The 23,605-nt window shown below is 51.5% G+C and overlaps 1 protein-coding gene across 1 annotated transcript in view; it reads left to right on the plus strand.

Annotated features, from left to right (window-relative positions):
• Window positions 1–9,684: 9,684 nt before the first annotated feature.
• The window catches only part of MYO15A (myosin XVA), an 82,087-nt gene continuing 68,166 nt past the window's right edge, over window positions 9,685–23,605 (plus strand). The window contains exons 1-10 of the mRNA XM_039493381.1: window positions 9,685–10,039; window positions 10,145–12,039; window positions 12,271–12,394; window positions 14,132–14,640; window positions 17,827–17,909; window positions 18,489–18,552; window positions 18,953–19,062; window positions 19,663–19,737; window positions 20,194–20,284; window positions 21,086–21,091. Of these exons, the coding sequence (XP_039349315.1) occupies window positions 9,685–10,039; window positions 10,145–12,039; window positions 12,271–12,394; window positions 14,132–14,640; window positions 17,827–17,909; window positions 18,489–18,552; window positions 18,953–19,062; window positions 19,663–19,737; window positions 20,194–20,284; window positions 21,086–21,091 (3,312 nt within the window). The remainder of the gene's footprint in view (window positions 10,040–10,144; window positions 12,040–12,270; window positions 12,395–14,131; window positions 14,641–17,826; window positions 17,910–18,488; window positions 18,553–18,952; window positions 19,063–19,662; window positions 19,738–20,193; window positions 20,285–21,085; window positions 21,092–23,605) is intronic.

Here is a 23,605-nt window from a genome sequence, read left to right on the forward strand (position 1 = left end):
GGCAGGTATTGGGGGTGGGGGGGACATACCTTCCAGTCGCCACCGAGCTGGGTTTGCAGTGGGGGCAGACCCAGACTCTTGTGGGAGTTGTATTTCTGGCTTGGTCCTGCCGGGTGAGGAGGTGTCTGTCACTATGCACCGTGCACTAGGTTGTGTTCACTCTCCAGGCACCAAGGCCTTCTCCCCTATGGCAGGGCCTAGCACCGGTTACTGAGAGCCTTGGTAAGCCGTGTCTCAGTGTGGTTTAGATTGGTGTTTGCAGCCCGGCAAGCAGCTGGGTTTGCAGGATGCTGTGGATGGGCTTTGTCAGATCAGGTCGATCTTCCAGCCTTGGAATCTTGAGTGTGTCCCTTTAAGAAGCGTAAATCCGGGGGCATGCAAAATACGGCACCCCCTGCACAGCAAGCACTGCTCTGGAGCAAGTCCCCAGCTCAACGCCCCCCTTCCTTCGGCCTGCTCTACACTACAAATGTAGATTGACATAGCTACGAAAGTGCCGTAGTTAAGCTAACCTAACTCCAGGTGTAACCGTGGCTAGGTCGATGGAGGAATGCTCCTGTTGACTCAGCTTTGCTACCGTGGCTTGGGGAGGTGACATTCCTACAGCGATGGGAAAACCTCTTCTGTTGCTGTAGGAGGCATCTACGCTGTGGGGTTACCGTGGTAGATCTCCAGCTATGCCATTGTAGACCCAGTAGGGCAGACAAGCCTTTAGGACGTGCTCCTGTCCCTGTTGAAGTCTTGGAGTCTGTTAGATCCAAATGATAATTTTTGGTTGAATTAGTCTTAATATCAGCCCTACAGACATTGTACTGATATCTAATTATCTGCACAGATGCACTCCCAGGTTGACTGTCCCCAGCTGCAATTTTATTCCCTGCTCCATGCCCTTGCTTTTCTGCAGTTATGCTAATCCTCTGCCTTTGATAAACCTTCTCCACGGATGCCTCCTTGCTGAAGCTTCCAAGCACGAAATTAAGGGTGTCTCCACAGGAGCCTCCTATTCCAGCTGAGTCCAGATGACTTCTGTTTCCCTTCACTAAAAATATTCCCTAGGCTGCAGTCTTTGTGACTGAATTATGTTGAAGGGTAACAGGCAGGAATCAGTTTAATCTTGATTTCTCCGAGTTCTGTTGATCATAAATACAGATCTTGCTTTAACCCACCACTCAGTCACTGAGAGAGAACTCTGATCAGATAGCGCTGGGAGAATAATGGATTTTTCGGTTTGCTGGCACTCCAAAAAACAGGGAGGAGGGTGGTAATTGTTTCAGGTAGAACCAAAACCAACATTTCCCATCATTTTCAGCAAATCAAAAAGTCAAAAAATGTTTTGTTTCAGGTAAAAAAAAAAAGAGTTTAATTTGACCCGAAACAAAATGTTTTGGTTTGATTTTGAGCATGTAACGGGGTTCACTCACCACTGCGGCGCCTCCTGCTGGCTGTCCTGGGAATTAGCTCTGCATGGTAGTGCGCCCTCTTTGGGTGGTGCCTTGCTGCCGTCACTCTTGCTCCAGGACCTATGTCTCTCCAAGGACTGTGGCATCCTCTTCAGCGACACAGACCTCTGGCTGTGCCACAGGATGTGCTCCCCCATTCTGGGGGACTTGCAGTCCACTGTTCAGCCATTTCCCTTAGTGGCTACTGCAAGAAATTGTCTGGCCACTTCCTTGTGGCCCCTGGTATTCTCTTTGCCCTTGCCTCAGGGCTTCAGCCTCAAACCCCAGCAGCCAGCCAGGAGCTGTCTCTCACTCCCCCAGTCCCTGCTAGCAGCACTGCTTTGTCTAGGGTGCTGGCAGCCTCCAGAGACACAGTCCTTCCTCCCTGGGCTCCCAGCAGAGAACTGCCTTCCTCTGCCCTGCAGCTCCCTTTTTAATATGGGTCTGCTTGGCCCTGACTGGCTGCTCCCTTCAGCCCTTCTCTGATTGGCTGCCTCTCTGCCACTCTAGGGCTCTATTAACCCCTTAGAGCCCAGTGTGGGGCAGGCGCACAGAGCATTTTTTAAAAGAAATTTTGAAATTAAAAGTAATTTTAAAAAAATTGAAACATTTTGACTTTTTGGCCTTTTTTTTTAAACCAAAAAAAATTGGTGAAACTGGCACAAATTCGCAATGTATTTTGGTGTCACCAACTCTGTATTTTTTGCCAAAAAAAGTTTCATATGAAAAATATCTCCCAGCTCTGCGCTCAAAATAACAATGTAAGGGAGGCTAGCTGGCCCTGGGCATTAATATGGGGATTTGTAGCCTTTTGCTTTCTAGTTCACCCAATCAAACCCAGTGTGGGGCTATAGAGACCCAAAGTTGTTGCCATCTGACGGCTGTTTGGTGGCCTATGTGAAATGAGACCATGAGTTTAAATGTGTAAGGAAGCCACATGGTCCATTCAATGGACATTGCCATTGCTAGCCAAATGGCTCACGTGCAGCACTGGAGACAAAACTTAGGACCTTTGCTCCAAAAACACAGGTTAAAGCCATTTGACCATAATCAAATCACCGTTAGCTGCGTAGGATTTGTAGCCTCAGCAGGCTGTGGCCTCTAGATGGCGACACACACAATCTATTGAACAGGTCAGGATATTCTGTCCTGCAAAGGGCCACACTGACAGATACAATTGGGCAACACTCAGGGTACGTCCGCACTACCCGCCGGATTGGCGGGTAGCGATCGATCTATCGGGGATCGATTTATCGTGTCTAGACACGATAAATCGATCCCCGCCGCACTCCCCGTCCACTCCCATAGCTGAAGTTGCATATCTTAGATCGATCCCGCCCCCAAGTGTAGACCAGCCCTCAAGGCTAGTATGGCTGCTGCCCATGCTGCCATACTAGATCTGTGCCTAAATGCTGAATTTCAGTAAGCAAAAACAACGAGGAGTCCTTGTGACACCTTAGAGACTAACAAATGTATTTGGGCATAAGCTTTTGTGGGCTACAGCCCACTTCATCAGATGCATGGAGTGGAACATACAGTAGGGAGGTATACATACACAGAATATGAAAAGATGGGAGTTGCCTTACCAAGTGGGGGGGTCAGTGCTAATGAGCTAATTCAATTAAGGTGGAAGTAGGCTATTCTCAACAAGAAGGGGTGGAAATCACTTTTGTAGTGCTAACGAGGCCAATGTAAACAAGGCGGCCCATTTCAAACAGTTGACAAGAAGGTGTGAGAATCAGCAGGGGGGGAATTAGTTTTTGTAGTGACCCATCCACTCCCAGTCTTTATTCAGGCCTAATTTGATGGTGTCCAGTTAGCAAATTAATTCCAGTTCTGCAGTTTCTTGTTGGAGTCTGTTTCTGAAGTTTTTTTGTTGAAGAATTGCCAATTTTAAGTCTGTTATTGAGTGTCCAGAGAGACTGAAGTGTTTTCCTACTGGTTTTTGAATGTTATAATTCCTGATGTCAGATTTGCAGGTAAGCAAAGTGTTTCTGCAGGTGGGTAAGGAACACAACTCCCTGCATGGTGGTAGCTGCTAAGAGAGATTATCATTGTTACAGGAGACATGAGGAGCCTCCATCTTGGCAGGCGAAAAGCCCTTTACCTTCCAAAAAGCCCTGCCCTTGGTACTCCCCTAGTGCGTCGCTCAGGTCTAGTGGGTTGGCACTGATTGGATCCACTGCCCATGCCCTGCCACTCCTCCAACCCACCAGCAGCCTTCTCACTACATATGGCCATACATAGACACATACCATGGATCAATGCTCCACAGAGCAGGGGAGTACAGAGTCCCAACGTGAGCTCTCTGCAATGCAGATCCCATTCATTGGGGAAAGGTGGCATTTCCACTGCATTCAGAACTTTCTTACCCAGAGCTTCCTAGGGTCTGTCCACATTTGGCACTAGGGGCCTGCTCCAGCTGACCTCAATGGTAAAAAGCTCCCATTGACTTAAGGGTTCAGGATCAGGGTCTGTGTGAACAAAGAGATTCTTGACTATTTGAGCAGGAGTCACAAACAGGCCAGCTCCTCGGTGTGTGTACATGGCAAAGTTCAATAATGGAGCTACACCAATCTGGGATTGGTGCAAAATCTCACCTCTGTCTAAAGCCCTGGGGAAAAATTCATGAAGAGAATGAAAAGTGACTTTTTCTGGAAAGATCTGAAGGTGAGCCCTGCGGAGCTGGAAAGCTTATCTCTTTCACCAACAGAAGTCGGTCCAGTAAAAGAGATTACCTCACCCATCTTGTCTTCTAGGGAGATAGAGACAGAGTGTAGAGCAGTGTTACCAACTCTCACAATTTTAACATGAGTGTCTCAATCATTGCTGCTTTTTCTTAAAGCTCCAGCTCCTGGAGTCATGGGAATATGTGAGACTCTTGGCCTTTTTTTAAGTAAGTGTCAGCCCTCATGGGTGCTGAAAACAGCGTGAAAATGTGAAGCCAGTGCACCCTAAAGGCTCACCAACCAAAGAGAAAATAAAAAGAACCCAATTTTTTTTAATAATCTCATGATTATTAAACCAATCCCATCATTTTTGAGTATTTGGGGTTGGCAACATTAAGGCTGGCTTCTTTGCATGGGCCTGCCCTGTCTTTGTTTAACCCAGCCTTGGCAATGCTCCAGCCTTGTTTCTTCTGTTCATACTTTACAACAACCATGTAAAATAGACCATCAGAAAACCAGGGGATGTACCCATGACAGGCACTGCCTCACTGTGCACAGAGGAAAACCAGAAGCCAGCCAGCAGGGGCTGCAGAAGGCTCCAGCTCAGTAGGATCGGGGGGGTTGCTGCGCAGTGGGTTGGAAGGGTGGCAGTGCAGTAGGGGCAGGCAGGAATTCCACTGTCTTGTTGCATGGTGAAGCTGGGTTCTCCTCCAGCCAGTGCAAGGAGAGGGGTTGGGAGCAGGCTGGGGAGCAGGGTGATTAGTGGATCTGCAGTGTCCCAGATCAAATGGCCACAAACCCCTGCATAGAAGCTATTAGTTCACGTTAAGGAATGGTGTCTTGATTTCCCTTGATTCTGTACAAAACTCTCTATTGTCCACGTGCTCGTACGTTTCATAAAATGTCCTGTTTGCATGTAAATCACCAGCATGCCTGGAGATAATGTCCTTGGCACTTAGCATTCAGCAGTTGTATGTGTAAAATATTGGCTGGCCGACCAGCTCTCTGACCCCTGAGAGATGCAGCATCTCAGGGGCAGGAGAGCTGGCCAGCTTTGAAATCTAGTGTCAAGGTGACTGACTGTGGCTCTGAGTGTCTTTTCGGTGGGAAAGTGATCCAGGTGGGTGAAACAAATGACAAATTTAGAACATCTCTGCTTAAATTTTCATGAATTTGCAGCCACTTGAATCCAGGTCCGTCATTAATAGTTGATGCTGGCAGCAAGCTGCAGGATTGGCGGGGGAGTCCTGAATAGAAGGTGGAAAAGGGAAGTGCAACAACCAGTGTGAGCGTACATACCACCGCCCCCATACACACTATGCATTCATTCACACACCACACTCCCCCCGTATCACTCTCCTGCACACTATGCATTCACACACCACACACACTCCTTGTGTATAACCCACACACATACACACCCCTACACCCTGTCTCTCTCTCCCTAAAAGACAAGGTGGGCGAGGTAGTATCACAAGCCAAGATTCTCACACATTCCCATGACTCCAGGAGCTGGAGCTTTAAGAAAAAGCAGCAATGATTGTGATACTTGTTAAAATTGTGAGAGTTGCTAACACTGCTCTACACTCTTTCTCTCTCTCCCTAGAAGACAAGGTGGGCGAGGTAATATCTTTTATTGGACCAACTTCTGTTGGTGAAAGAGACAAGCTTTCCAGCTCCGCAGCGCTCACCTTCAGGTCTCTCCAGAAAAGGTCAATTTTCATTCTCTTCGTGAATTTCTCCCCAGGGCTTTAGGCAGGGGTGAGATTTTGCACTGATCCTAGATTGGTGTAGCTCCATTATTGAGCTTTGCCATGTACACACACCGAGGAGCTGGCCTGTTTGTGACTCCTGCTCAAATAGTCAAGAATCTCTGTTCACACAGGCCCTGATCCTGAACCCTTAAGTCAATGGGAGCTTTTTACCATTGAGGTTAGCTGGAGCAGGAGCAGCTGTCTGACCCTAGGAAGCTCGAGTAAGAGAGGCCTGAATGCAACAAAATGCTCATTTGCTTCATCTCCTTCCCCCTGAGATGCTGTCAGCTGTGATGCTCGCTGGCTGGGTGGCTTTCAGCGAGCCTGCAAGCAGCACAGCCTGGCTGGGTTTGGGTCTGGAGATCAGCGATGGACATAGGGAGGCACAAAAATGTCCTTCAGAATCCCGAGTAAAGGCCAAACCTTAACGAGCCCGATCCTCAGCTGCTGTAAAGTGACGGAGCTCTGACCTCAGTGGAGCTACATGGATTTACACCAGCTGAGGATTTGGCCCTTTATGTTGTGGCCTTTACTCAGGTGAAACACCCAAGGCCACACTTCAGTGAAGGCTAGGAGTGAATAACACCTGCAACCCCATCCACCAAGGGATTTAGGCTCCTGGCATCTATTGATTTCAGTGGCAGTTAGGAGCCTAAATACCTCGGTGGCTCTGGGCCTAAGAGACTCAGGAGGGGTCAGTCAGGAAGGGCTGCAGGTGAAAACAGGGCCCCCTGCTGTCTCTGTGGGGATCAATTCTCCTCATTGCAAAGGGGAAATAAACCCAAGACTGGTATCCTCCCCGCAGAGGGCGCCACGTACACGGCCCTGAGCGCTCCGGTGCACCCACCAATTAATGCGTCTCCCGCAGCGCTGCCCATTGCGCCGTAGGAACAGTCGCTGGGGGAGCAGAGTTCACTACGCGGGGATCTGGGAGTGGAGGCAGCATGCTGCAAAGCTAACACGTATCCTCAGCACGATTTTGCCTGGCTGAAAAGCAAGCCTGATCTCTGCTCGTCTGCCCAAGGAGGCATGGCTGGGCCTCCCCCGCCACTGAATTCACAGGAGAGCAGCCCTCCTGATTTGCAATAAGAGCGGAGCAGCGAACACGAAGGCTGGGGAAGATTTGAGTGTCTGATTTCAAGTTAGTCGCGCTCCGATATGAAATGTGCTCCTTTGCTTTCCTTATGAAACCTGAGCCAGGAGCACGGATGTCTGGGTCTTAGAAAGGGCTTCGGGGCCTGACATTCCTGGGGAAGGGATAGAAAAACCACAGCAGGGCCCAGTGCTATTAAGCCATTTGCTACTGGCCACAGAAAACATGCTGCAGGGCTTGCCGTGGAGTGATATTAATGTCACAGGGAGCTGGCAGCGACTGAAGGTTCAGAAATCATTCTCAGCTTTCTGGCTGCCCTTAGGGCCTGCCTTATGCTAGAGGAGATACCAGTGTCCTCCAGAACAGTGCAGGTGGTGGTGGCAGGATCTCTGCATTCTTTCCACCCTGCTTGGGAAGTAAATTTAAAACACATGGAGACTATCCCCATTGTCCTGCAGGGGGTGATGGGGAAACTGGGGGGGTGGAAAACAGGGCTCGGCTGCAAATTGTTGCAGGGCTCTGATTCCCCATTCCACAGTTGCTGTCCCTGTGCACCCCCTGGCCATGCAAACACACTAGTCACGCCACACATACCCCTGCCCTTTCATAGACAATCTTGTGCACACAACAAGCAAACATGTCCGTTCACATTCCTGCACCGCCCTGCTAACTGCATGCGTAACCCACTGGCGAGTGCATGTTATGGGGCCCCCTTCATGCCTGATCCACACAGGCTATGAGCTGTTACAGTCCCCCTCCCCCGCCAGGCAGGTTTAGTGCAAGCACATCTGTAGCAGCTCATGCTTTTAGCAGGTGTGTAGGCTGCGGACAGCTGTCTCGTCAGTGCAGGCTGCCTGGGATGTGAACTGCTGTAGGGCTCAGACTGTCAGTGGAAAGCTGCGTGGATGTGCCTAGCAGCTTATGATCATTCCAATCCTCCCGTCCTTTTCTCTGTTGTTTATTGACTCTGAAGCTCACCTGAATCCCCCTGAGTGGTATTGCCTTAGGCTTGCTTGCTCCAATGTCCCCTTAGGCAGTTGGAGAAGGCTGGAGATCCAGTGTCAGTAACGCTGTGGGATTCAGGCTCACCAATGGAAGGTGCTGCCTTCTATAAACTAGGATGTCCCGTCCTGCTCTTTTCATTGGCTCCCTTGAAAACCCACATGCTTATTAGTTATTCTTGAGGGTTAATTTCACCACAGCTGTCAGATTTGCAAGGTTAAAAAAAACGCAGGGTGAAGGTCTCTCACCCAGGCAGTCCTACTGGAGTCAGCGGGTGCGTGGCCGTGAGAGCAGAATTTGGCTCTGAAGGGCTGGGGCTTTCCTAGCATGAGCCAGTCACTGACGTCTCATGGGAAAGGTCCTATTCAAAGACTGTGCCTTTGTGTTCTCCCCTTGACAATGGCTAAGATGACGGATGAGAACAGGGTCTTCAGGCTAGATTTCACCCATCCCTGCTGCTTATTTCTGAACCGAGGTCATGCTCTCAGCTATGTTAGAGCAACCCCAGCAACCGTCCCCAGTGTAGATGAAAGTTGAATGTGGCCCACCCTCTGTAACAGGATCATTGTCTTCTAATTTTGACACGTAAATGTAGCCTCCTAGCCTGGGGGAGAAAGAGGCAGACAAGCTCCTGACACTGGTCCCACTAGGAACACTGGTGTGTCTCCCAGTGACTCCTGGTTTACTCCTGATTTATGGCACTGTGAGCAAGAGGAGAATCAGAGCCCCTGTTTTAATGCGGCTATCCCTGGTGGGGATCGATACTGTGGGGAGAAAACCAAGAGAAGACCTATGCTGTCTGGGAAAAAATTCACCCCCTAGGCAGAGAGACTATGCACCACTTTTTTATCCGATTGAAGCCCTTTGGGTGACGTGAGGTGTAGGCTGCTAGTGGTGAATGTGAATTTCACCCTCTAAGAAGGATGGTTCCACTCTTTGCCTTCATCCAGATTTATCTTCCAATTGCTGTGGCCAGTGCATTTGGAGCGCTGGCCAGAGGCCATTTCTGAGTTCTCTTCCTTCGCTTCTTCTGTGTCCTTCGGAAGAGTCTCTGAGTGGAAGCAGGGCAGCCCACTTGCATTATTCATAGGGCCGGGAGCCAAGGAGATACAGTTACAGTCTAGCAGAACAGTCGCAATAACTTGAGTTCTTAACTCCCCGTGCCTGGCAAAAAGGTGCATCGCAGGATGGGATGAGACATTTTGACTGAGGAGTCGGTATGGAATGTTAAGAGCCAGGACCGGGGACTTCCCAGTGGAAGGATGAAGCAGGATCTCCCAGAGGATGCAGCTGCAAGTATCAGAGGATGTTCTCATCACCGCTGGGACACTGCATTCACATTCTAAAGTGCAGTAGGGGGGACTAAGAAGGAACGACTAAGCCTAGGAGGGGAAGGATGGAGAACTGCTCTGTCTCACTGAAATCCTGCAAAGGTAAATAAAACCAAGACCTGTATACGAGCACTAGCTCCTGGCACCGCGTGCCCCTGTTTCAGAGCAATGCAGAAAAGCTGTCCTGCTGCTGCTGGGAAGACATTACAATTGTCTCACGAATGTGCATGGGCAGCATGAAGGTTTGGCTTTGAAGGCTTGCTGCTGCTGCCTGGTTTTGGGGCATTGACCACCCAGGGGGACACTGTTATAACCCACACCTATACTCAGGATCCTGGGTGACGTATGGCACTGCCGCACCTGGAGGCTAGAGTATGAGCCTGAAACACCAGGAGCATGGGTGGCAAAAAAGGTGAGACCAAAAAGACTGCTGAGAAGGGTGGCAATGCTAAGAAGGGCAAGGACGAGGTCAAGGGGGGAAAGAGCAATGCCAAAGTGGGGAAGGGGAAGGAAGTGGCAAAGGGGAAAGGGAAGGATGAGAAGAAGGGGAAGGATGCCAAGAAGGGGAAGAAGGAGGTCCTCAGTGAGTCGGAGGAGGCCTCGGACTCTGAACTAACGAAGAGCAATGCCGAGGAAGACAGCGATGAGGAGAGTGAGATGGTGGAGGAGGAGGACGAAGACGAGGACAGTGAGGAAGACCCTAAGAAAAAGAAAGGGAAGGACAAAAAGGAGGCCTCCAAAGCCATGGGTGGTAAGAAGCAGGGGAGAGGGAAGAAGGTGCTGTCGGAAGAGGAGGAGGAGGAGGAGGAGGAAGATTATTCTGCAAAGAAAAAGAAGAAGGACCTGCACCTCAAAGGTGCCTCCCACCTGGTGATGGGGCTGGCGGGCGATGATGCCCGGAAGAAGAAGGGGGCGAAGAAGGAGCATGCCAAGGCTCAGCTGAAAGGGGCTACCAAGGCTATGGCTGGTCTAGCTAGGAGGGAAGTGGAACCGCCCAAGTCCAAAATGAAGAAGAGCCTGAAGAGTGCATCCAAGCTCTTCATGGGCTTCAAGAGGCTAGGCCTGAAGCGCTCCAAGAAGGGGCAGTTCAAGAACACCTCCCGGTTTTTCTGGGGGCTGAATAAATACAGCACGAAGAAGAAGATGAAGAAGAAGAAGGCAGTGCTGAAATCCACCTCCAACCTCATGATGCGCTTCAAGAGTATAGGGAAGAAGAAGAAGAAAGAGGAGGCCAGTGGCAACCCGAAAAAGCCCTCTTTCCTGCTGATACGGCTGGGACTGGGAGGCGAGAAACCGAAGGAGGAGGGTGGGTTCTTCAGCAGCCTCTTCCGCCGAAGGAGAACGAAAGAGAAATTCAAACCCCGGGCTCAGATCCTGAGCAAAGCTGCTGCCGCCACCAGCTGGCTGACAAGGAAGTTCCTGTCCAAACGGGCCAGGCTTACCTACAATGAGAGGTCCATGAATGAGGCCTGGCTGTCTAGGATTGGAGCTAAGAAACTCCCCTTCCCGTCAGAGGACGAGATTCTGAGGCACCGAGCCAACATGAAAAGGTTCTCTGGAGCCAGGAGGCTCTATGGCCAAGGGGAAGAGGAATATGGCTACCAGCCAAATTTTGAACATGGCGGCCTTGTGAGGCAGCCCTCTGGGAGGTTCTCACAGCCCAGGCCAAGCGGGTATGAGGGCCCTGCAGTCCCACTGGACTATTACAACTGTTACCAGGATGACAGCAGCTTTTACGACTCGCAGGCCCCAGCTCAGTATGGCTACCCTGAGGAGGAAAGCTACCTCCAGGCACCAACTGACTATGCAGACAGACACGACTTTCATAACAGAAGGGTATCTGATTACGAGGACTACCCTGGATATGATATGGAAGACGAATATGGGCTTTACGAAGAGCCCCTGGACTACTACGATGATCCGCTGCAAAACCAGTCTGAGTACTATGACTATGAAGACCAGGATTATGAGTCACCTTCTGGCTATTCACCATATGAACCCTATGACCAATATAGGAGCGATATGGATTACTATGAAGAGCAAACAGGGCCATACGGCTCTTTTGAAGACAAATATGGTCCTTCTGGAGGGCCCTACAACCTGAGGGTAGATGAAATGGGCTATCTGGATGATTATTCCCCTCAGCATGAAATCAGTTACAGCGAATACGAATGGGGCCCTCCAGCTCAGTCTTCCTATAACCCTTATGCGTATCCCTTGGATGATATAACAGAGATGGATGAGCCAGAGGAGTTGGTGGATGAGAATGGAGATTACCCTTTTATGCTCCCTAATTCTTCCTTCTTTGAGCAGCAGGGGATCGAGGAAACGCCTTCTAAACTGTCGTTAAACAGGAAGTTCAGGCTCTTCCCCAGGCCTCAGGTGAAGCTGTTTGGAAGAGACAAACTTGATGTTCCCCTCCCTCCTTCTCCGCATATTTCTCTTGGCGGTGTGGATCAAGATGAGGATGACTACGGTGAATACGAGCCGCTGGCGTCTCCCTTCGCCCAGTTCAGCGTTGGGGATCCCCAACCCTCAGTGACATACGGCCATGTTGGCCAGGCTCATGGCAGCTGGCTTCCAAGGCCTCACTCTCCAAAGTCAATGGGAAGCAGGTTCGACCAGCAAGGCAATGTCCAGGAGGCGCATTTGCAAAGTTTCTCTCCGCGAGGATGTGGGAGCCCCCTAGGGCAGTTCTTACAAAGATCCCTCACGCAACCAAAACCCATTTTAAAACACCGTGGGAGCGAGGTGACGGGCAGGCCCCCCACGCCCTCTCCAGTAAGGAGGGCAACATCTCTGTCATTTGGTGAGAGCGGGCCTCTGAGGCCACCTTCCCCTCAGCCATCAATTAGACACGGCGACATGCCAAGTTCCACCTCTTCCCCGAAACTTAGCAGGCAGCGTAGGAGTCCAGAGAGGAAGAGCTTTCATCACTCTTCTCCACAGCCCTCTGTAAGGCATTTTGACATCCCCCAGGAGAAGTCGCATGACCGGCATCCATTTATTGAGCCGTCCTATAAAAAGTTTGGCCATAAATTAGCAGGGATGGAGACCTTGGACTCGGCACCTTTCTTGCCTATGAGGAAATTCAATTACCCAGCCAGTAACAACAACAACTCCCAAAGGCCTCCTTCCCCTCAGCCTTCCCGGAGGAGCATCTCCTCCTCCCCACATCCTTTAAGGAGAGTAGGAAGCAGAAGCAGCCTGGAGCCCCTCAGGCCACCGTCTCATTCTTCTGTGTGGCAGAGACCCCCTTCTCCAAAACCCAGTGTGAAAAGGCTCAACTTTAACCAGCCGCAGCTGGATTTTCAAAAGCCAGAGACGAACAACCCCTTTCTGCAGCGGTTCGGTAGTCACATGACTGGGAAGTCTCAACAGCTTCCGTCTTACCAGACACCAATGAGACCCAGAAGTCCCCATCCCTCACCACGATCCTCTCTGAGGATGAAGAACCCTCCTACTGCTCCTCCTCCCTCTTTGAGGAGACCAGGGTCTCCAGTGGCCAGAGAAAATGTCTCCTCTCCTCCTCTATCCTGGAGACAAAACTCCTCCACCGCTGGGAGCACAGCACCTATAGATTCCACCTTCCAGCCCATGCCATCTCCTAGGCCAACAGTTCATAACCCATTCATGAGTCAGAGGAGTTGGTCTCCACAGCCTGTGCTAAAGCACATCAATAGCACAAGGGGTGAGCCACCTTCCAGCCTGCCATCCCCACAGCCCACCCTAAAATCCAGCTCAGCCAGGTTTCAAATGTTTGGCTCAACCCCCCAAGGCACCACCCCAGCCACCCTGCCTGGGAGCTTAGCCCCTCCAGGGCTCCATAATCCTGCCCCTGGGGAGCTGAAAGCACCCTCTTCACCTCACCCATCCCTGAGGCAGTTTGGGTCTCCTCCTGAGGCAAGGTCCCCTAGCTTTTCAGCCAGGGGCGCTGGGAGCAGACAGTCATCTTCCCCTCAGCTATCAAGGAGACTGAGCCGCTCACCCGTGGAAATGCACAGGCGGCTCCCCCAGGCTTGGATCAGGCAGCCCGAGCCCCCAACTAAAGCAGTGAAGCCTTTAATGAGGAACTCGTTTCTGAAGCAGTTGGGCCGTCCAGTGGGAGCTCAGTCTCCCCTCCCACCATCCCCGATGCCGTCCGTCAGAGGCGGGCCGCCTCCCCGGGGATCGGCAAGAACATCCTCCCCTCAGATGCTGACACGCCAAGGAAGCCATCGTGTTACCATCAAAGACTCTCCTAACTTTCTACCTGGCTGGCCCCCGTCGCCCATGGATGCTAATGGGCCAGCAGGGCAGCTGCCTGCACGGCCACGTTGGGACGGGGCGTCTGGGAACGAAATGCCAGCTCAGCGAACTCCATCACCCAAGATGGCAGGAGGCGGAAGCATGAGGAGCATTTCAAAGCTGCCTCCGCCTCCCAGCCCTGCTCCTGGGATCCCTAAGGCATTTATCAAACGCATTGGTCAGCCTCTGGCTGGGATGACCCACACCCCTTCCATGAGGAGGCCTTCTCCTGCAGAAACCAGCAGCATGCCTGCGAGCAAAGCAGGAGGTGGGAATGCATTCCTGAAACGATTTGGACAGCCAGTGGCAGGTCAGACATCAGGACCCACAGCTCTTAAATTCTCAGTGAGAGAGGGCGGACATGGAGCCCAGGGACAACGCCCACCATCACCGACAGATCCTAGACGCCCCCTTGGTAGGAGCCCTTCTCAGAAGCCGGCCTCCCCTGCTCCGTCCCTAAAACATGCTACGATGCCAATGGGAGAAGCAAACAGGTCACGGTCACCTACCCCAAACTGGGCACATAAGGTTCCGGGTGGGAATTTGTCTTATTCAGCCACCTGCAGCCCCCACGCTGTGCTGAAAGGCGAAGCAAATCTGGGCCCTCAGTCGCAAAGAACTGTGGCCTTCAAAGGCCCCCATTCTGTGACGGGAGCTGGCCCCTCCTTTGCCGGGTCCCCATCCCTGCAGGAAGCATGCAGCAGACCAGCAAAACTCCCTGCTGAGCAATTTGAGAACGAGGACATGTCAGGGGAGGACGGCACAGGGAGGTACGCTGTTGTCATGCCGCAGGTCCAGAGGCTGGGCACCTTCAGAAGGATGTCCTACATGCACAAGCAGCACTGGTCTAAGCAGCAGATGGTGAATGTCCGTGTGTCACCCAACGCGTGGTCTTCTGAGAAACTGCTTCCTAACCCTCCCCCTGGGAGCCTGAACAAGTGGTCGGGCCGGCGAGGAGACAGCGCTGCTGGGTACCTGACCCACAGATCCTCAGTGCAGAACCAGGGTGATGGGAACCACTGGGAGCGTGGGAACACGGGCAAGAAACCGCCCTGGCATGATAAGGTAATTCCAGGGATTTGGGCCAGTTTGGTGCATTTGGAGCAGAATCCAGACCTGGGGCCAGTTTACATTGTAGTAAACCCACGGGGGTTAATCTGAATGTAGGACCAGATCCAAAGATCCAGATCCAAATGATGTCAGGGGGCGTTGGATCAGGCCCTTACACTGAAGAGTGAGCAACATTGGCCCCGTGGGTAAGCAGGTTCAGCTCTCTTAAAATCCTCGGGCCAAATCTGCAGTGAGATGTGGGGTGTAAGTTACACATTGGACAGAGAAACAAATTGGCCGAGTGCTGTGGAAAACACCAGGGTTTGAAGGGTTAAAACCAGACCCTGTCTATTAGTAGAGTTAATGTGTAGCCCCTGGTTGTGCCCCTTCCCCACCCTCCTCACAGCATGGAATGAGCATCAGGTGCTTGCAGCCAGTCAGCCGAGGAACCCAGGAGTCCTGACCGCCAGCCTCCTGCTCTAACCACTAGATCTGGCTCCCTTCTCTTGCAAAAGAGCTGGCCTCAGATGTGAAACTAAAAAAATGTTTTCTCCTCTGTGCCATCCGGCCCAGGCTCTGACGCTCCTCTTGCTAGCTCTGGGGTAAGGATGCCCGGTGGTGTCGGCAAGATGAGACTCGCGCCGTTGCATTCAGACCATGCCAGCGGGAGCGTGGCTCTACCCACATGGCAGTTCTGAGCAGGAGAGAAGCTAAGGTGGCCAGCCTGTGCTCCCCTGCTTGGGCTGACTTACCCACTGACAGCCAACCCCCCAGAGACCACAGCTGGCACCACAACGTTGGCTTTGGCTGCTTAAAAAACCTGGCCTGTTGGAAAGAGGTTCCTCAACAGTGGGATGCAGGAGCCAGGCTGTGCGGGCACAGCTAGCGAACTGGCACCTACGCTGGAAAGGGGAAACCAGCCCAGTCCAGACTGAGGTTTCATAAAGGCACAGAGTTATCCCTGGGCTCTGTCATTGTAAAACTATAAGCCCCCCCACCGCAGCCAGGGTGGCAGCTGGTACTTTTAGAGCCGTTTGACCTCTGTCATAGCAATGGAACAAAAGAGAGATATGTAAATGCAGAGACTTGATCTGTGGCAGGTAGCTGCATTGGAACAGAAGGAGCGTTTTAATTAGAGGGGCCTCTCTTGGCACGCACGGGCTGACAGAGCTCATCTGAGACCTACCCCAGTACGTGACTGGCTTGCCGTGGATGGCGATTTGCTTACATGCTTGCTGCCTACCCTGGCCCGAGCCCATGCGAGGCTGGATGCTCTCCAGGTTAGGAGCTACAGTGATGATTGAAAAAGCTCCAGGGTTTATTGTCTGCTCTTCCAAGCTGGTGACTCTTAGTTACCTGGGCTTTTTGTGAAGTAACAGACGCTCTGTGGCTCTTCTGTGCATTCAGCTGATGCTGCGCGAGGCGTTTAAAATCACGTTAGACAAAGCACAGGGAATGAGATGATAGGGACCAATCCTGCACTGGCTGGGGGGAGGTGACCCGGGGACCCAATGGGTATCTTCCACCTCTGAATGTCACGCGGGGATTGTAGCAGCGCCTCAGCTACCCTTTGCATTGTTCTTGAAAGCTAAATAGGTGCCAGTGTGACAATATAGGGGCCTGTGTATGTTACCCAGCAGTTCAAGGCGTGCGCTGTAGTGGAATGCAGAGGGACAATACACTGTGGGAGCTGCTTTAGCACACTGAGGGACAGTGTGGCTTAGTGGGTAGGGCACTGCATGGATTCCCCATCCACATTGTCTGGTTAGATTGTGATCCTTTTATGTCAGAGACTGTTTCAGGCCCTGCTCTTGGTGCTACTGTAATGCAGATAATTAATGGTCATTTTCTTTTTCTCTCTCTGTCTACATGGGAACAATCAGGAAAATAAATTCACACCTTGTGTTAATTCAGATTAAAAGTGGATTAGTCAAACCACATTGAACCCATGCATGGAGACTCTCATTCAGAATTAAAGTGGCCTTAATTTGGTTTAGCTTAATTCACAAGAGTGTCCACAAAGGGATTGATTGTGGTTTAATGAATTTGCTTTAAAAATTAATTTGGATTAACTTTCCTGAATGTCCCCATGTAGACAAGTCCTCAGTCTAATATTCTGTGTGTGTATGCGAGCGAGGGGGTGCAGCTTGTAGAAGAAATGAATCTTTGGGAGGGGGTTGATGGGCTGGTCCCACATAGGGCCCAGCATGAAAGCCTGGGTGAAGAGGGGAAAGACAGGGCAGCAGGGCTGGTATCATCAGTGGAACAAAGTGGAGGGGCAGGGAATGTGGTTAGAGATGCAGACCAGAGCAGAGTTGTGCAGGGTTTGGAAACCAAGGCTGAGAGGTGTGAGCTGGATATGGTAAGTGAGGGGGAGCCCGGGGAGTGATGCAGAGGCGAGTGGCATGGTCTGATCTCAAGACATCTCTTTGCTGAAGCTCCTGCCCAAAGGGGTCGCTCCATACCCCTGTACCCCATAACAGGGCCAGTTCTGTTCTCCTTTATTGGAAAGCCACCTCCATCAGGCAGTTGATTTTTGTGCCTCCATAGCTACAACTGGAACCCACTGGTTAGTGTGTTATGCACGGCCCAATTTGCAGAGATCTGGCCCTGTGACAGGCCCTAGCTACAAGGGCTGGCTCTTTAGCTCAAGCTGTAGCAGCTCATGCGTTTAGCTCTGGAGGTCCCTACTTTAATCCCAGTCATGCTGGCCAAGATGGCGGCCGTCACACACCCATGCCCAGAAAGGGATGAGGAGAGAGGAACTGCCCCAGGGCCTGGTGTCTCAACCCCCACACAGTCCCTGGCCTTATTGGTGGCTGTACCAGGTGATGCCACCTGGTGGCCTGCTGCGATGAAGGGACTTGGCAGCAAAGGGTTGGGGTCAGACCTCCCCCTTTGCAAAGTCCCTTCTGTAACCTCCAGCTCCACCTGCACGAGCCTCATTGCTCCCTAGGGTTTCCTCTTGCTGATGGGAGAAGGTTGAGCCAGTCCAGACACTATAGAGCAGTGGGGATCTTGTCCCCAGCCCCGGCAGACGGACATGCCAGTTGGACCAGTTTGGGAGCAATAGCTTGGCTTGGGGTCCGACCCCAACTCTCGTGAGGCCCCCGAGCTGGCCAGAGAAGTTCTCTGAGTAGCGCTGCCCGGCTGCACCCTGCAATAACTGCCCGATCTGCATGTCTTACTCCCTGAGTGTAGATGCACTCCATCCACAACCTGCCGTCCAGGAGCCCGCGAGAGGAGCCGAAGGAAGATGGCGTGGAGGACATGACCCAGCTGCAGTAAGTGACTGGCCAGCATGCTCTGGCTGATCTAAAAGGAATGCTAATCACCATGGGCTGGCTGGCAGCACTCAGCAGAGCACCACTATGGGCTAGGGGCCAGGGCACTGGCCTGGCAATCAGGAATCTAGGGTACAGGCCCAGCTCTGCCACTGACCTGCTGTGTGACCTTGGGTGAGTCCCATCATCTCGGTGTCACCTTCGACCCTCCGTCTTAACTGTTTGAGGCAGGGGCCGTTGTCTCTCCTTGGTTCTGTAGAGTGACTAGCACAATGTGCTCCCCAGGCCCTAGCATGGACTGTGCCCACTGCTGTGAACAGCTCCCGCAGATGCCCTCCCCCGACCCACTTTAAGATCTCACCAGCCTCGGCAGTGGATTCCCTTAGTCTGACTCCAGCTTCGCTTTTCGGAGTTTTGACTGCCTGTGCCTGGGACTGGGAGGGGTGCACGTTGGTGGCACTGAGCTGGCTGGGTGGAGAGGACAGGAGCGGATTTGTTGGCCATCAGCCTCATCCTCTTTCTGAAGGTGCTGTGCACTAGGGCCGTGGCCTTGATCCCTTTTTGTGCTGTGTGTTCCAGGGACCTCCAGGAGGGCGCAGTGCTGCAGAACATCAAGACGAGGTTTGACCGCGAGTTAATCTATGTAAGTTCCTGGCAGCTGAAGTCACACTCAGAGTTTATTACAGGCCTCAGGGTCTCCTTGGCATTACCAGGGGGAGGGTCCTGTCTGACACTGATGTGCAGAGTGTGTGTCTGGTGGGTGGGTCACTCACGGCACAGCGTGTCAGGACGCCTGGGTTCTAGTCTGCTTCACCCCCATCTCGCTGTGTGATTTTTTGAGCAAGTGACTTAACCAATGTGTGCTACTGTTTCCCAGAGACGGACCTTCCCCCACTTTTGTAAAGTGCTTTGAGATCCTTTGGTAAATGGCATTAGGCATTACTGTCACTCAGCTTAGATGCCTGCCGCTCATCTTCTGCGGAGCGGTGGCTGAGCGTAAAAACATAAGCAGCTCTTCCTCTGTGTGTCTCTTGCTGCTGCAGACCTACATAGGCAGCATCTTAGTGTCCGTGAACCCCTACAAAATGTACAACATCTACGGGACGGAGCAGGTGCTGCAGTATGAAGGAAGGGCACTGGGAGAGAATCCCCCGTAAGTACGTCCCCCGCCCAAAGCGCAGTGTGCTGTCTGTCTCCTCCTGGCATGTTACAGTCCCCTTCCGGCTGCTGTCCCAGCTGCACAGCCCGGCTGCTCAGGCTCCTTGCGCTCTCCTTGAGCTCAGATTGTCATGGCCGGGGACCCGAGCCTGCTGAGCTTTACTCCAGGGAGTAATCCTCTCTCGCCCCAGTAGCCCCACTGCAATCCACAACCACTTGGGGCAGTAAAGGTTTGCAGGATCGGGCCCCGGGGTTGGGCAGGATCCTGGGCAGTGCTGAGCAGCTTAGGGGAGGTGCTGCAGAGGGCACTCAGGCCCAAACGGTCGGTCTGATGATGAAGCAGCTGTCCTCTCTCTCGTGTGGAGATCCCAGCCCAGATCTTTCCTGCCCAGGGGTAGCAAGCCTGGGGTTTGATCCTGCTGGGTGTCTTCCGACTTCCTTTGTGCCGGTGGGTGACCTAAGGCGAGGGAGCTGGCTCAGCTCAGAGCATCAGAAGCCTTGTCCTGCTACTGGCCAAGGTGTTGGGCTGGTGGGGACCCCTCCTCTGCAGGGACTGTTTTTCCCCTAACGCTCTGTGTGTCTGGCTCTTTTGCAGGCACCTTTTTGCTATTGCAAACGTCGCCTATACCAAAATGATGGATGCCAAACACAACCAGTGTATTATCATCAGGTGAGAGCTTGCGGCCTGGCTGGGGAAAGGGAGCTTCCCTTTCGTTCCAAGAGGTGGCCTCTCTAGCTCCGGCTTGAGCCCGCTCATGGCAGCTTGCCCAGCCACCGCCCAGGCCATACCTGGCCCGCAGGTAGATCTGAGATGTCCTTCTGCCGGGCTGCGAAGCTGGCATCTTTATCATCATCGTCATGGCAAATCCCAAAGGGATGTCGATTGAGCGCATCGATCTCTAGCTGGCATCTTTAACCAAATCAATATAATGGTAAAACCGCCAGGCCTGGTCCAGCCCCTGCTGAAGCCAATAGGAATTTGGCCATTGATTTCAATGGGAGCAGGGCCGAGCACAGCACCCATAGCACGTGTAGCTGCCGCTCGGTTCGGTAACCTCTCGGTTGGCTCCAGGTGATTGACTGCACGCTCAGCGACCTTCCTTATGTTCGCGTCTTCTCTTTCTAGTGGCGAAAGTGGTTCTGGCAAAACGGAAGCCACCAAGCTGGTCCTGCGTTACCTCGCAGCAGTCAATCAGAAACGCAATGTGATGCAGCAGGTACAGTGTCCTTTCCAGACGCCACGCGCTATGGTGCCGCTGGCTCCTGGCCGGCTGCAGCTGCTGTGCTGCCATAAGCCACCAATGTGCCCTGAGAGCTGGCAGCTTGGCGGGAGGTACCGGAGGTGAGCGGCCGCCTGGCCAGGTGCATTGGACCAGGTTGTACTGGCCTGCTCCGCAGCACGGCAGGTGCCTTCCCCCTCAGATGTCCCAACCTGGCCGGCAGCTTGGCAGATGTGTCCTCATGGACAAAATCAGCACATTTTGCAACCCAGCAGGTGCAAGCATTCCCTCCAGAGGTACCTGGCACATGCAGCATGAGGCAGTTAAAACTGAAGGCTGTTTGGAGCCTTTTCCCATGATGGCTTTCAGCGCCTTATTCCCTGGAGCCATTTGCAGGCAGGCATTTTTCCTTGGGACCCACTTGGGGTCTCTCGGCTCCCTCCAAATCCCTCCCTCCCTTGCTCTCTGTGGCTAAACTCAGGGGTCTCTGGGGACACCAAGCTGTGCCCCTCCTGCCAGAGCAGGGGCCTTCCTCGTTCTGCCTGGCAAAGAGAACATCAGACAGACCCCGTGTGAAAGCCAGAGAAGGGTCTGCATTCTAGGAAGCCTCATAAAGCCCCTCTGCAGCAGCAGGATGGGCAGATGTTGGTCCCATTCTAGGGAGGTAGGTCCCATTCCCCAGGTGATTCCTGGGTAAACGTACAGTTCTTTGCAATAGAGTGTGGCTTATTATCCTCTTCTCACTGCCGGTGTGTTGATGATCCTGACCTGTTGTTGTTCCCTGCTGCACTACCATAGATAGAGGTACGGTGTGTGTGTGTGGGATGTAAAACTTCCACTTACCTCACAGAGTGATGCCAAAGTGGCCTGCTGTGTTATCTCTGCTGAGGCTAAATCCTGCAGCTCAGAACTCCCCTAGGAGTCATTGGGGTTTTTTTTGCCTGCAGCCTTGAGCCCTGTGTGTGTGCGTGGCTTTGCAGTGACTATCTTTCCTTTCACTCCCCTACTCTCCTCCTCCCCTCCTGCCCTCCTTCAGCCATCATCAAGGGGGGGAGTTACAGGTCCCCAGGCACTCAGCGGACAGGCTAGGAAACCCTTCTCGCATTAAAACTGACCCTCACCCCCGGGCTTGTGCGGGAGCTGTTGCAGAGTAGACAATGACCGTTGCATTTGTGGACAGGTCACTGTATTCCACTCCTTAAATAGAAAAGGAACAAAAGGAAGCAAAACCCTGGTCTCTCTTCATTGCTCAGCCAAATGTTTAACTTGGAAGCACCATTTTCCTGAGGCTGCGTCTGGGGGAGAATGGAGGTTTTGCTGTGTTCGCCAGTTTTCAGGCCCTGAACGCCTGGGATGGCTCATGTCGGTCACAACTACTGATGGTGAAAAACACTTCCAAGCAGTGCTGGGTCCACCAATGGGCCAGAGGTGCCAATGCCCAAGACAACATCTTTCTTTAAAAAATGTACTTATTAATTTAAAATTATTACCGTGGCATCTAAGAGCCCCAGTCAAGGACCAGGACCCCATTGTGCCTGGTGCTGTACAAACAGCAAAAAGATTTGTTGGGGAAAAGTCAACATGGTTTTTGTAAAGGGAAATCATGCCTCACCAATCTACTAGAATTCTTTGAGGCGGTCAACAAGCTTGTGGACAAGAGGGATCCAGTAGATATAGTGTACTTAGATTTTCAGAAAGCAGTCAAAAAAGCAAACAGGATGTTAGGAATCATTAAAAAAGGGATAGAGAATAAGACGGAGAATATCTTATTGCCCTTATATAAATCCATGGTACGCCCACATCTTGAATACTGCATACAGATGTGGTCTCCTCATTTCAAAAAAGATATACTGGAATTAGAAAAAGTTCAGAAAAAGGCAACTAAAATGATTAGGGGTTTGGAATGGGTCCCATATGAGGAGAAATTAAAGAGGCTAGGACTTTTCAGCTTGGAAAAGAGGAGACTAAGGGTAGATATGATAGAAGTCTATAAAATCATGAGTGATGTGGAGAAAGTGAATAAGGAAAAGTTATTTACTTGTTCCCATAATATAAGAACTAGAGGCCACCAAACAAAATTAATGGGCAGCAGGTTTAAAACAAACAAAAGGAAGTTCTTCTTCACATAGCGCACAGTCAACCTATGGAACTCCTTGCCTGAGGAGGCTGTGAAGGCTAGGACTATAACAGGGTTTAAAAGAGAACTAGATAAATTCATGGAGGTTAAGTCCATAAATGGCTATTAGCCAGGATGGGTAAGGAATGGTGTCCCTAGCCTCTGATTGTCAGAGGGTGGAGATGGATGGCAGGAGAGAGATCACTTGATCATTGCCTGTTAGGTTCACTCCCTCTGGGGCACCTGGCATTGGCCACTGTTGGTAGACAGGATACTGGGCTGGATGGACCTTTGGTCTGACTCAGTATGGCCGTTCTTATGTTCTTTGACAAGATCCCTCACCAAAGGCTCTTAGGCAAAGTAAGCTGTCATGGGATGAGAGGGAAGGTCCTCTCATAGATTGGTAACTGGTTAAAAGATAGGAAACAAAGGGTAGGAATAAATGGTCAGTTTTCAGGGTGGAGAGAGGTAAATAATAGTGTCCCCCAGGGGTCTGTACTGGGCCCAGTCCTATTCAACATATTCATAAATGATCTGGAAAAGGGAGTAAACAGTGAGGTGGCAAAATTTGCAGATACAAAACTACTCAAGATAGTTAAGTCCCAAGCAGACTGCAAAGAGCTACAAAAGGATCTCACAAAACTGGTGACTGGGCAACAAAATGGCAGATGAATTCAATGTTGATAAATGCAAAGTAATGCACATTGGAAAACATAATCCCAACTATACGTATAATATGATGGGGTCTAAATTAGCTGTTACTACTCAAGAAAGAGATCTTGGAGTGATTGTGCATAGTTCTCTGAAAACATCCACTCAATCTGCAGCGGCAGTCAAAAAAGTGAACAGAATGTTAGGAATCATTAAGAAAGGGATAGATAATAAAACAGAAAATATCATATTGCCTCTATATAAATCCATTGTACGCCCACATCTTGAATACTGTGTGCAGATGTGGTCGCCCCATCTCAAAAAAGATATATTGGAATTGGAAAAGGTTCAGGGAAGGGCAACAAAAATTATTAGGGGTATGGAACGGCTTCCGTATGAGGAGAGATTAGTAAGGCTGGGACTTTTCAGCTTGGAAAAGAGAGGACTAAGTGGGGATATGATAGAGGTCTATAAAATCATGACTGGTGTGGAGAAAGGGAAAAAGGAAGTGTTATTAACCCCTTTCCGTAACACAAGAACCGGACTATCAC

This window comes from Mauremys reevesii, linkage group 10 (assembly GCF_016161935.1).
Source record: "Mauremys reevesii isolate NIE-2019 linkage group 10, ASM1616193v1, whole genome shotgun sequence".
Lineage (NCBI taxonomy): Eukaryota > Metazoa > Chordata > Testudines > Geoemydidae > Mauremys > Mauremys reevesii.